This window comes from Emydura macquarii, unplaced genomic scaffold (assembly GCF_026122565.2).
Source record: "Emydura macquarii macquarii isolate MOO-44397 ecotype Brisbane River unplaced genomic scaffold, CSIRO-AGI_Emac_v2 contig_318, whole genome shotgun sequence".
In the NCBI taxonomy this organism is placed as follows: Eukaryota; Metazoa; Chordata; order Testudines; family Chelidae; genus Emydura; species Emydura macquarii.
The window spans coordinates 6,722,952-6,737,535 of record NW_027130455.1 but is presented as its reverse complement, the minus strand read 5'-3'; the positions used below and the strand labels follow the sequence as shown (position 1 = coordinate 6,737,535).

The 14,584-nt window shown below is 44.6% G+C and overlaps 1 protein-coding gene across 1 annotated transcript in view; it reads right to left on the bottom strand.

Annotated features, from left to right (window-relative positions):
- Positions 1-4,357: 4,357 nt before the first annotated feature.
- LOC137166313 (mastermind-like protein 2) overlaps positions 4,358-14,584 on the bottom strand; it is a 97,574-nt gene continuing 87,347 nt past the window's right edge. Inside the window, exons 3-4 of the mRNA XM_067567983.1 lie at positions 11,694-11,805; positions 4,358-7,193 (exon numbers count right to left, since the gene is read on the bottom strand). Coding sequence (XP_067424084.1) covers positions 6,214-7,193; positions 11,694-11,805 — 1,092 coding nt within the window. The 3' untranslated portion in view covers positions 4,358-6,213. The remainder of the gene's footprint in view (positions 7,194-11,693; positions 11,806-14,584) is intronic.

Here is a 14,584-nt window from a genome sequence, read left to right as displayed (position 1 = left end):
CCTGGGGGCCAGCGAGCCCGGGGCCAGAGCTGAGTGGTGCTGCGAATGTGCTGCAATCTTCCCTTCCCCCTGACCAAGTGGAGCAGCAGCTCTAGAACAGAGCAAGGTTGCAAGCAGAGGAGGTAAGAGGGAGGAGGTGGTCCTTGAAGGGGTGGGGGTGGGGCTGATCTTATGGGGGCAAGGCTGCCTTGAACACTGCAGCTGGTGGCACATCCTTTGGGGAAGCAATGCCTCCCTGTGCCAACCGGTCAGTTCCTGGGGCGGTGCTGACGGTGGTGGGGGCGCAATGGCAGTAGGCAGTGGAGTGGGTAGGAAGGGTTGAGCCCTTCCCAATTGGCAGAAGTGGGAGACAGGGATTCCTCCGGCTATGTGCAGGGGGCTGAGAGCTGGCCCAGCTTTTGCCATGCAAAGTACAGCCCTGGCAAGACTCCTCCCCCAGGGGTAGGGCTTGTCCCCTGCCCATATCTGGGCTTCCCCCAAAAGGAATTCCCAGCCTATTGGGGAGTGGGGGAGGCCTTCCCCAAGCCCTGCCTTTAAAAGGCCAGGCTTAGCACTTAGCTGGCTAAGTGCAGGAGCTGATTTACGCACCCAGCACAAGGGGATGTGCTCCCTGATGGATGGGGGGGCAGCAGGCCCCAGGAGCAGTCCCTTGTGGAGTGAAGCTGGAGCAGCCGATCACTCCCAGACAACAGCAGAGGGGAGAATGGAAAGGCCACGAGGTCATCCCCATAGACTTAGGGGGGGATGGACACTAGAATTTTAAGGCTATGGGGGTAGGAGCCATTTGGGGTGGGGGAGCGCCCGCAACAGAGTAACTGGAGAGTGGTGCCAAAATGTCAGAGGAGCAGGGAGGGTGAGGGGCAGTAATAGTGGGGGGTCTGAGGATTGGGCAGGCAGAAGCAGGGAAGATGAAAGTGGCTGGAGCTGCGGTTGGGTGGTTCGGGGGTAGGGGCGTCAGGTCAATGCGAGGGGGAATGCAGAAGCAGTGGCAGGGCCGAGGCAGGGGAGTCATAGGATTTGGGCTGAAGCAGTTAGGGGGAACCTTCACTAGCTGGGGGCAGCTCTCTCTCTTTGGCCTGCTCCTTTCTGGGCAATATGAGCTGCTACTCTCCCACCTCGGGCTTTTGAAGGGCCTGTGGCACGTCCCTTGAATGCATTGCTCTCCCGCGGCTTTGCGCGCAATCCCAGTGGCTCTGTAGGAGAGTGTGACCGCAGAGGGAAATGCATAAGTGTTATGCAAGACACATGACATTTGGCAGGGCTGGGACAAGACTTTTGCACCACTTCAGTCCCACTTGCCCTGTTTGGAGGGTGTAAACAAAACTCAAGGGGTTAATGTGCTTTGTGCTTGCCCTTGCATACCGGTGGAGAAACTCATCCTGTGTGTCTTGATCCACAGGCCTGGTACGTTGGGCAGCAGTGAAGTGGTTAAGAAGCAGAAAACCTTAACTAACCCCAAAATCTGAAATAGCACAAGAAATCCTTCTGGTGAACCTGGCATTGTACATTTTCCCTTAGAACAGGTACCCACTAGCCATTCATTTCGTGGGAACTACTTCAAGGAACCAATTCCAGAAAACTTGTGGAACTTCTATAAATACCAAGGATGCAATTAATATTTTAAACCATGTGAAATCACACACAATACAAAACAATCTTGTACACGCTGAAATTATTTGAGATTATGATAATGTATAATGATACATGGATACGCAATTTAAATCAAGCTAGAAGGGAATCATTCCTTAACAGAGACAAGTTAGACTCATGAGAAAAAAATGTTAGTTCCATTTAAAATATTCTAGTACTCTGATATTTCTGTATCATGTAAATGTCAGATCATATTCCAACAGCTCTTAAAACTTGCAGATTTTGGTCACACCTTTCTATTAAGGTTCATTTATAAAAGGCTTATAAAGGATTAGTAAATTATTAATATATATTACAAACATAAGTAGTATGTGTTTACAGATGGTTATAAGCACACCAGTAGAAGGTATTATATATATTCTCTATATAAGCAAGTGATTAACCTGCTAGGCTCTGTAACGATGGATTCACTCTTTACTAAAAATCTATTAATCATTTATTAACTCTTAATAATGAACGTCTTATCTATTTATGGATGAAGCCTCTTTATAAAGTGTGACCCAGATTTTAAAATGTGATACATATAACTTTACTGTGGTAATTATTTATAATAATGAAGACAGTGCCTCAAATATCCCTCTCAAATTGAAAGTCAGCAAACAGAAGTTGTAGAATGCATTTTTTTCAAAATATTCCTGTAATTTAATTAAACAAACGAATAGCTGAATAAATAGACATTAAGGATGAAGTTCACATTAAGAAAGAGACATCCACAACATTTTGATTGATTTACTTGGTGGAATTTTGATAGCTACTGAAAAAACATTATTCATGTTTAGGTGAAAAATAAATGGAGTCAAATAAATGTCACTGCATAGTACTGGGAGGTATATACAGCCACATGTAAAAATGCATAAAACACAAACATTTATGTACAGCAATTGTTTCCTTTCAGTTTGTATAGAGAAATACTGTTTTATAATATGAGGAAAGTATAAAGCAGACATACATGCAACAGGGACATGACAGTTACATATAAACCCCCCCCCAAAAGTTACAATAAAAAAACAAAAAAGACTTTTCGAGGGAAAAAGTGTCGAAACCTGGAATGTTTTCATGTTGAGGTTTCAGGAGAGCTTCGGATTTGAATGTATCTGAAATATTTTTAAAGACTTGATCCAAAGCCACTTGAAATGGATGGAAAGCTTCCAAAAGCTTCCCATTCTGCCCTCCCCCACAACCCAATGTTTAAGTCTGAGGATGAAAATAAGCAATCATACCATACAAAACTTTGTATGTTAGAATACAAAAGGTAACCATTTACTTTTTGTATAAAATACAACTTTTTCGATAGTATATTTATTTCACATATATATAAATATAACCCAAAGAATATGATTTTATTATTCCTACCAAAATATTATTATTAATTTGTTATTTTTACAAAAGTTTACAAAACAAATAAATCTTCATATGTACAACCCAATACTGCAAAGAGCTCCTGGTCTATGGTGAAAAATACAATATAAGGGTAGTGCATGTGGCCATTGTTTCACAAAGAGAGATCGCTTTAAAGAGACAGGGTGTTTTTAAGAACTGAGACTGGTTTCAAGTTTTGGTCACAAAAGTCATTCGTAAGATCACATTTAAAATGCCTCATGTATATCTTAACAGGACAGCAAATGGCCTTTACTTTGCTGCATGGGAGTTTTAATTTATTTCAAATATACATTGTTTATTACAATGGTGACAAAATTGAGACTCAGTTAAGGGCCTGATCCAACAACTGCCGTCAACGGAAAGATTCCCATTAACTTCAATGGATGCTGGATCAGACTGAGAGCCAAATCTTGTAGTGTTTGGGCCAGATTCTCAGCTGTGCCCATTTACACCAGCCGAGGATCTGGCCTTCAGTGTTCAGGGAATAAAATGCAGGTTTTGCCTGGTCCAGGACTGTGGTCGGGGACTCTTTAGGAGTGGTTTGCTTCAACGGCACACGAGTACACATGCGGTTTGAGATGGTTGCCAGATTTCTTGCTCAGGGCTCACGATACGGACCAGTGAAGGAGGAGAGCACGCTCAGCCACTACTGAACAGGAAATCACTCACTGACGCCAGAGCTTCAGCATCGCTGCTGACCAGCTCATTGACCCTGCATACGTATGATCCCAGTGAGCTGATTTTGATCCTACGCCTGATTTAAACTGGTGTAACTCCATTACAGCAACAGACCTGCTCCTGATATCCACAGGTGCCCGGGAGCGCCGACTCAGCCCCACGGTGTTGCTCTGCTCCCATATGGCCATATTGCTTCTCTCCAAAGCTGGGATCGGATGTTACTGATTCGTGCTGAAAAGTGGTTTTATTTGTCAGGCTGAGTAACATCTGCCCTTCCTCTCCTTTGTGATCGGACAAAGGAGGCAACTCTCTCCCTGAGCCAAGGGGCACAGTTGGGGGTGAGCAGCTACTGGTTCTGGCAGTGCTGAGCACTCCAGAAAGGGAGCGTCTGGGGGCGGGGGTTAGAAAAGTCATCCGAGCCCTAAGCCCCTGCTACAGATGGCAAGCACTGGGAGGCATCTTTCCTAAACCCGTACTAGGGGCTGCGGGTCTGAATCTCCTGGGAGAGATTTGCCACCACCTCTTGTGCCAGGCACATCTTCCCCTCGCCCCACCATCCCAGTGCAGCTTTCCTTCTTGGGGCCTTACCTGATTGCTCAGAGTAAGACACTGGTCAGCCTCTGCACAGGCACACAAAACAGGGCGGGTTCCCCCCTCACCTGCCTCCATTTCACTGCCATGGGTGCTAGCTGTCTGAAAGGGCGAGGGGTGTGGGTAGGATCATGGCCCTGACCCCACCTGCCCTGGCCAGCAGATCTGGGCAAGTGCATCATGGGAACATGTTGCACCCTCTCTAAGGGTGCTGGAACCGCTGTTCTCCTGTGTGTATATTCCGGGAGCCCGCAAGAAGAAACTTCTCCACAAAGAAATGATGTACTGGAATGCCCAAAGCGAGGAAGAGAGCCCTTGCTAAACTTCTTATATCCTTCAGAAATGTAGCAAATCAGTACAAGAGATAATGTAAAGTGTCTGCTCTGTACTGCTAATTAAAGCACATTAACGGTGGTATAACGGTACCTTTTGTAGCAATATGTTACTGGTCACCTCCAGGCATTTGAAAATGGCCTCTATATTCCTTTGCTGTGTCTAGCCTCATGTGACTCAGACAAGGCTGTGATGGATCCTCACCACATCAGCTCAAGCAACATCTTTCTCACCTTGCCTGCAGACTCCCCTCCCTGACAAAATGCTATAAATACAGCACTCATCCTCCTGCCAGGATAACGACTGGGAGAGCAACCAGGCTGACCACTTTGTGAATTGAAGGGCCTTGACTCTGCAAGTTGTCCCATTGATTTCAATACATCAGCTGCACATTTTGGTTTCAGTGGGACTACTCAGAAAGCAAGGGACTACTCAGCCTGAGTAAGGGGACCGGAATCTGGTATCAAACCATCAGCAGCATTTTTGGTGCCCCAGCATCTCTCTTCTGACTCCCTCGACCTGTGAATGAGAGAGCTCCAGATATTCTCCACAGGAGTCACGCTGTCAGACTGAATCAAAATCAAAATGGAAGTCTTCCCATATGTACCTATATCCCAGCGCTTGAGCAAGGCTGAAGCAAATAGCTGGGTACACGTGAAACTCAGATGTGGACTGGGGAAGTATTCTTTTGGGGCCAAATCCTCCGCCTGTGTCTCACTCAAGCTGTCCATTCAAGTCACTGGCAACTTCCGTGGGAGTAGGCAGCCGAATTTGGCCCTTGAACTTTGGAATGGCTGATTGCATATTTACACCAGAAACTGTACAGAACCTGTTACCTATTGGAAAAACAGCTTCCCTAGTTACAACAAACCAAATCCCAGGAGAGACAGTAAAGGCCAGAGAACAGCGATCACACAAACCACTTTCCTCCTTCCTTGAAAGAAGCCATTTGCCCTTTTCTACCCAAGTTACTTGATTTAAAATAAAATCAATAGAAAGGAAAACGGAGAGTTTCTACTATGTAGAAGTAAACAATTTTTATAACACACAGGAATTAGTTTTACAAAGAGCCTGGTCTTGTGAGGCACTGAATACTCCCATTGAGAGCGGAGGGCACGGAGCATTTGCTCAGGACCATGCGGGGTCAAGCCCATCGTGAGGTGGCCATTTGCATCTGAGACATGAAGTTTCACGATCAGCACATCGTTCCGAACCTCTGCAGAGTGAATGTTATACACCTTCCTAAGCCAAAGGCAGACAATTCCCATGAGAGCAAGAGGTGCACTTCTAATGCGTTGGACGTAAACCCCCTCCTCTGTTTTTAGTTTGATAGGTTAATTATCACCCGACATTAGACTCTCATCTGGGGCAAGATTTAGAATCAGATTTTGTTCTTAGACCATCTCTTCAAACAGAGCCATCTCTGCACTTGGATCCTTATTTTAAACCATTGATTCTTAGAGAGCCCAACCACTGGAGAGTAAATTAATAAAGCAGATTGTTGGCCTTTAAAGAGAGAACTATGGTCAAACCTGCCTCTTAGTACTTAGAGCATGTATGTTTTATCATCAGCATTGTCTTTTATGAGTGGTTCCCCAAGATTTCATCAAGATTGATGTCTTTCATCCAGTCATCATTACCAGGCTCTGTTTTCAATAAAGAATCTATAAAGTCTGAATCACTGTTGAGTGCAGGCCCTATATTGTCACCATGCTGGTTAAGAAAGTCAAATGCTAAGTCATTACCATGGTCAGTTCCTTGATAAGCCCTAGAGTTTTGGTTGGTAGATGTAAAACTGGCTGACGGCAGGGACGATGGTGGTGTCATACTTGTTCCTGGATGATTCAAGTTAGGCACAGTCTGTGCTCTGATCTGGTTAGGTGCCACACTTAAACCTCGTAGTGTCCCGACAGTTTGTCCATTTACAGTTTGGTTTATTTGGTTTAGAGGAGGTCTCATTTGCGCTGCTGTTGTTAATTGGTTAGGAGGCGCCATAGCACGCTGAGGAAACTGTGGGTTGCCTATGGAGCGCTGTAGAGTCTGGCTGGGATAGGGAGTGCTCGTGGGAAAACGAACTCCCGTAGGTTTCAGTGCATCCTGCTGTTTTGTTGCTGCCTCATGAGAGGCCCAGTTCTGAGCGGCAGCACTGGAAGTGATCAGAACGTTCGGTGGCCGTTGTGCCGGGACACCTGTGGCTCCATGGTTTAAACCTGCTCTCACTTGCTGAGAGTTCACCACGGACCCCGTGCCAAAAGCTGCTACGTTGTTTCCCTGTGTCAGGGCTGACTGGTGAGACATCATGGGGTTATTCTGACTGGTTACGATTTGGTTTTGGTTTCTGTGTTGCTGCATTTGGCTCATTCCTGAAGTCACGTTGTAGGAGCTTGGTTGATTGCAAGGAATGTTTCCGTAACAGCCCATGTTCCGGGCTGCTGAAATAGAAGGCATTCTGGTTCTGAGGGGAGTTGACAAAAGGCTAGAGGTCTGTGACAAAATGCTGTGAGTGGAAATGGGATTTGATAAAGACAGACTGGAGCTCATACTCACTGCTGGAGAACCACCTAGAAAATAAAAACAAAACAAAAACAAAGGTCCGTATTGAGACATTGTTTCATTAAAATGCGCAGTAGGTTAAAAATCTAATTTCCCTATAGCATATGTTCTCAAACGGCGTCTGTTGCCCTTGGTGGACTCATGAAGACTTTATCGGTTGGCAAGGTCTACAAAACGCATACTGCCCAAAGTAAGACCATCTTTTAAGACATTGGTGGTCCTTGCATTGACTTAAGTGGGTGCTGGGTCAGATTCACAGTCCTTGATTGCAGTATCAGTGGTCTGCAATTCTTCTTTCTCCAAAAATTAGAAACAACAAAAAAGGGTCCTTTGCAAAAAATTGAGAACCACTACCGAGGAGCAAGAAATTTACTGTATTTTCACTGCAATAAAACACTATGTGTGGGAGGCACCATACTTAAGTGATTAGAGCACAGCGGAGCCAAGATCAGGACTTCTGATTTCTTATTTGCTCTGCCACTGATTCTCTGTGTGACGCTGGGCAAGTCACTTAACCTTTCTGAGCCTGAGTTTCCCTGTATGTGTCATGTGGATATATACTCACTATCCCTGTGCTTTCTAGGCACTGGAATAGAATGCTCCTCTCACTTCCCACTTTCTACAGATGTGTAATTTTTAATGTATATTTATATGTTACATAAGCAATGTCATTATTTAGCCCTTATTATTATTTTGTCCACTGGAGGGATCTCTCTGTATCTGGGCCATGATATGTGGAGTGGCCCACAATCAGCAAGAACTAATTATCTTCACTCATTGCCCAACCCTTTCACAAGCCTCCCTTTGTCTGGTTCCCAGACATGACCCTACAGTAAGTACAGTTATATATTCCAGATCAACACAACTGGACTTCAACAGCACTAGCAGCCCTAGGAGTGTGAGAGACTGTGAGAATCAGGCATGATTCTACCACAAAGGGCATACTGGGCACCTAATCTCAGAGAACACTATCAATAGGCTTCTGGGGTGCACTAGACTTGTTGGAAGCAAAGTAAAAATCCGTGCTGAGTCGATAACTATGTTAATTAATCTCCAACTTTGATTGCACTAATAATTAATTTCTTGCTTACTGTTTATTTGAAATGTGGTCAAATTTGTCAGTAGTATCAGCGAAGACCTGGGGCCTGATTCTCTTCTCACTAGCACCAGTGTAAATGAGGAATAGCTCCTCTGAAATCAATGGAATTACATAGAGATGGAACTGATGTACCAGGAGAATCTGTTACCAGGTTAAAGAAAGAAGCCATAATGCAATCACTTCACTTAACTGCTGGTATGTTTGGTTCATTTGGTTTAGAGAAGATCTAATTTGCGCTCATTGGAATATGCCAGCTCTTTAACAACCGAGTGTGCTATCACCCCCCAACTCTTGTGCCATTCCATGAGATCTTTAAAGGTCAGATGTGGTCAGGACTTTGCTTCCAGAGCTCATCCAATAGACAAAGTTTCCTCTTTCTCTGTGTTACTATTTTTATCCTTTTAGTTTTAACCAAAATATTTTCCACTCTAATTTCTTCCAGATGGGAAGACATTTCTTCCATAGCAGTGTTGTACAGACAACATATCCAGTGCTTAGACACCAAAGAACACAGTGGTACTGAGGAGAATTTATTGCCGATTTCACCTACCACTGTCACGGAGTTTATTGTTATTACAGAAGCAAAAAGCCCAGGAATGCAATGCTAAATAATGTCTCTTGGTGTCTCCATGGTATTTCATTTAACTTCTTGCTGTTCTGAGCTGTTTCCCTTCTTCCATGACCAGAGCACAGCTATTCCCAGAAACAGGCAATAGATTCCCAGCTGCTGCTCCCTTGTGCAACAGTTTTCTAATCCGTCCATCTGGTGGCTTTCCTGCAAGCTCATAGCAATGCCCTGGCTCCTGTTCTACTGGGAAAAGCTGCTCTGCTCCCTGGGTATATTCAATCATAGCTAGTGGCTTGAGGGACAAAATTACAGTATACTTAATCCTGCCTCAGCCTGCAGGGGATAGACTAGCTGACCTCTTGAGGTCCTTTCCAGCTCTACATTTCCAGGATTCTAGTAGCGCCGAGCCCAAACCTGCAAAAATAAGGAGTCAGGCCCCAGAGTGTCATGAGACTGGCATAACATCTGTGAGATTTAAAAAATGAATAAATAACGGTTTGGGTTCTTTTTATTTGCCTTCTGATTTCTGAGTTTTACGGTGCATTTGGTTCATATTTTCAAACTTTTCTCCATAATCACGGGGGCTGGAAACGTACTCTTTTTAAAATAAAAAGCAAAGTGTCTCAGTTAATCATCGGACTCCAGGAGCTGGGGCTTTAAGAAAAAAACCAAATATCACAAGACTCCCAGTCAAACTGCAAAAGCCGGTGACGATTGTTTGCATTGCACAGACAAACTGGGTTCTATTCCTTCTGGGTCATGGGAGCTGGCCCTTTCAGGGACCAACCTACCTGTGACAGGCTCCTGTAAGAGAGAACAAGTCAACCTGGACCCACCTGGAAATAACTAAATCCCTGTGTGGCTGGTTGGCAACCAATTAGCTAATGAGCCAGATAAAGGATTACTAGGGCTTAGCTGGGGTGGTTCCTAGAAAGCTGGGACTGGATGACATGGGATGGATCACTCTAATTGCCCTGTGACATTCACTCTCTCTGAAGCATCTGGCCGCTGTTGGAAGACAGGTTCCTGGGCTAGATGGCCCATTGGTCTGACCCAGTACAGCTGTTCTTATGTTCTTAGAGGAAGTTCCTGAGGAGAGTCACTCCCAGGAAAGCCGAGCAGGAGAACTCTCCACAGTAAGGAGCCTAGAAGGCGTGCTCCTAGGGACAGGGAACTCCCAACCAGTGTTAGGAAGCACAGCCATTCAGAAACCACATGCTGCCCCACAGAAGAGCAGCACCTGTCAGCTCTCTTCGGACCCCTGGCTCTGGGGAAGGATTCTTCCAGGTAGAGGAAAAAGATCTGGTTCTAGGGAAGGGACCCAAACTGAGAGACCCCTTCTGGAGGGGAGTGGTGGACACAGGTGGGCATGGATAAACTGTGACTGAGTCTGTCAACCAGCTGAGACATTTAGGTGAAGACTTGTTTGTATTTTCATTGGGTCTTTGGTTAATAAAATAGATCCCTCAAGAGGGGTAGTGTTCCCTATGTAAAGCCTTGGTGAACTTAGTGAGTACATCAGGGGAAACTGAGGCATGGAGCCCTACAGTGCCAGATTTGACCAGCAGGAGCACTAAAGGGCAGGTATTCCCTTTGACAGAACTGTTTGCTAAGTTTGACACTTGTGCAAACTCGCTGAAGACCATGGATCTGCAGAAATGTCACTAAGGGCATAATTTGACCTGAAGAACTTTGTTATTGAGGGAGATATATGGGAAGGAAAGAATCCAGCCGGACTCTCAGATCCTAAGGTGAGTTTACAAGACAGGCTGTTAGAAAATAAAGTCTTTTTTTACTTGTGAACTGAGCGCTTTAGGTATGGAGATCTCTGAAAGGCAAATGCTACGGAATCCCACAATCCTGTTTTTACAGGATCACTCTTCAGAGTAAAATCACACTCTAATCTCATCTGCTGCATTTTCCTTACTTCTTGCCCTCCTCTCTTTGTATCTCTTATTCCAGTTTTGTTATCTCTCTCTACGCTGTGCAGCCTACAGTTAACATGGGGCACAATCAAAATAAAAAGACAAATCTAGCCATCCTTAGTCCTTATTTAGGCACAACTCCCACTGACGTAAGAATTTGGCTCAAAGGGATTATTCTGGAGTATTGTTAATTATCTCTGCTAGACGGTTCTGGCAGGGAAAATTAAAGGGATCAAATTTAAAATGGATCAATAACTTTTTTACACAACACTTAACTGACCTGTGGAACTCATTGGTACAAGATATCATTGGGGCCAAAGTTTCAAAAAAGGAGTAGATGGTTAAATGGCTATTGAGGTCATCCACAATTACATTAGATAGGATAAAAATAAAAGAATTAGGGATATAGACCCTCATACATCAGGACCTAAACCAACCACCGGCTGATGGGCAGATTCTTCCATTATGCAGATTTCTTGCCTATTCCTCTGAAGCAGTTGGTACTGGCCAATGTCAGATACCTGATACCAGACTGTATGAAACACTGACTAGTTCCCATTATTATTTATCAGAATTTTTCAATAATGCCACAGCTCTGATATTGAAGTTTTAGAAATATACAGTATAGGAGCAACCTGCAGAAACTGCTGGGGGAGATGTATGTCAATCTGAAAGGTTCCCCCTGAAGATTTCCTGAGGGTGGGGGAACCTTCAGGATGTTATTCTCCATTAGTCCATGTACAGTTACTCACACTAGTACAAAGTGGCTGTACAATGTTGTCACATCAGAATGGTGGCATTTTACACACATTTGGCACTTGCTTTTGCACTGATGTAAGTGACTACAGAGAATCAGGCCCATATTGCAAAGGCCTTCTGGCTGGTCTTCCGAACCATGGTTTTCTGGTATACTTACCAGAATACTGGGTTGCTTGTTGCATGCTGACCACGTTCCTTCTTTGGTCTTTGTAATCTGGTGGTGGCCTTGTCAAGTGTCTGTTCAATTGATCTGGTGGAGCAATTTTCTCCTAGAGAATTAGAGCAGAAATGGAAATATGTTAATTTGTGTTCTTTCTACTTTCTACTTGCACTTACAAAGTTGAAGCTGTTCCTTCCCCTTGCCCCACCCTGTTACAGCAGTAGTGCTAAACCAAAGTGTTGAAATTGCTCTTTATGGGCCTGATCCACTGAAACCAGTCGCAGTCTTTCTTTGGATTGCAATGGGCTTGCGTCTGGTCCAACTCCCATTAACATTACTGTGACCTGGATTAAGCCCTAATAATCTAGTAATCTATTTTTCATTATTTTGTGTGGCAAAGCTCCAAAAACTCTGCTTCAGTGGGTGAAACTCCATTAGCATCAGTGCGCCTGCTTGGTGATGGGGATTTTGACTCATCAGCTAAATGCTCTTTCTCTCCAACACCCTTAATACATCAGTCCTTTATACATCGGCATAGAGCAAGAACTTGAAACCTGCACTGCAGAAGTGTCATCAGTAATGGGGTGCCTCATAAGAATGTCTTTTGCAAACAGAACAGCCTGATAAGTGGACAGATGAAGCTGAGGATATATACTGCTTCAGTAGTTGGTATTCTGATGTATGGGACTGAAACATGGCCCCTCACTGTCAAGATTGAAAAGAAGTTGGACACCATTCAGATGAAGCATCTCCCAATGATCAAGAACATCAAATGGTACAAATTCATGTCGAATGAAGAGATCCGTTTTCTAACTAAACAGGTCCCGCTCTCTCAACACTCTCTACAGTGGTATGGTCATCTGCTCTGAAAGCCTACCTGCTTCCCTCTGAGAATCACCTTCAGCGCTGACCCAGTGGAAGCAAGACTGAAACGCCCCAAAACATGGTGGCTGGACGGCATCAGCAGACACCCATCCCTCACAAGCATTCTACCCTGCAACGTGCCAGATTTGGGTCAGGACAGAACATCATGGTGGCGCATAATGCGTCCAGTGGCTCCTATGCTGTCCAAGCAACAGCATGGCCAGGAAACCTTCTATAGTGGGGAGGAGCTCCCTATAAAAATCCACAAACCCACTACATTATCCTGCTTCAAACTCATCTCTGCTGCCAGGCCTACAAAAAACCTGACCATGGCGAGGCTACTTGTGAGCTGTGATTGCTATTTGTCACAGCTTATTAAAACTGTCTCACTGTTGCCTTGTGCTTCCCATAGGTTCATTGCATCTGCTTGTTGTCTTTTGTCTTGCGCTTAGATTGGAAGACCTTTGGGGCAGGCACCGTCTTTTCACTGTGTGTGTGTGTGTGTGTACAGTGCTGAGTATAAGGAGGCCCAATTGTTGACTAGACGTTCTTGGCACTGCTGCTCTCCAAATTACTAATAACATTATGTATGTAATAAAAGACAAGAATCCTCTCTGTAAAAAGTCCCTTACTCTGCTTGTACTTATGCCCTGGCACTTCTTGGATTGTTGTGTAGTTAAAGGGTAAAACAGCTTTACAGACCCATGCTGCTTGAATGATGTTGAATGCAGTCAACAAAACTGCATGTTACCAGTTATTTCAAGCAGTGATCACTATTGTTGGAATAAAATATGCCTCAAAGAACAAGTTCCATAGAATGTTAGACTGTCAGCTGTTTGAGGGAGGGACTGTGAGATGGCACTAATGCCATCAAGCCGTGATCCTAATTGCGGTCGTTGGGTGCTGCCACAATATGAATAATTAACCAAAATAATACTAGTCTCTCCTTGAAGAAGAAGAAGAAAAAGCAAGAAACTGTGAAAACCAGAGGTTTGGGGACTAAAGTTTGAGCCTTGTTACCTTCAACCTACCTACCTCTTCCCCTCTTCCCTCATTCCCTTCCATCCATCTTCTTTCTGTCCATTGCTTAATTCTGCATAGACCGCATCCCTAATGAAATCCTGTCCATGTTCTACCTTCTGGCGGCCAACCCTTGTACCAAGCCTCTCAGTCTATTACCTCTAAGAGGTGTGCCCTGGATAAGGCCATGCCCCTAAGAGGTGATGCAAAGATGCTGGTAGCAGAAGTGCACAGTCCTGTAGGAAAATGGTCTTGGCAGCTGAAGAAGCCAAACCCTGGGGTGGGGAGAAGATTCTGAACTGAGGTCCCTGATTTCAGTGGCTGTGTCTGTGACATAGGGAGACGAGAGGGGCACTGTCACAGGGTGGAACGGCCAGAATATGGTTAAGGGCTGCCTGTCACACAATTCAGCTGGACTGTAAAGGGAGGAATGTGTCCTCTTCCAGAGAGACAGATATGCAAAAGGAAAAGTCTCTGGACCCTGGCAGTCTGTTTGCGCCAAGGGAACAGTTTCTGTTTGTTTTTTCCCCTGAGGAAAAGGTCTGAAAAGAGACATTGAATTCTCCATGGGCTGCTGAAGGAATCCACCACCTTTCAGGCACCAAGTTTAAGGTGCTAGATTCATAATCTGACCATGTCAACAGCACAGATTGCACAGTCCTCATTAAAGACTTGAATCGACACTCACTGAAGTTAGTGGCAAAACTCCCATTGATTATAATGGTGCAAGACCAGGCCTAATGCTTCTCTTGGAAGGACGTAGTGTGTAAGCAAATACAATCTTGTTTGACTCGAAAATTTATGTCACCAGAGTGTTACTCAGAAGCTCACAAACAATGAATGACTCCTCCCAGGAATGACCCTTAGCATCAGCAAGTTTGAGTAAGGATTTGGGCTTTCACCTTTACTTGTTTATAATATATTTATATAATAATAATTAACTACCAAATTCAGCAGTACTGATTTATACACAATCTTCCCTGGAATTGTGTTTACTGTCCCTT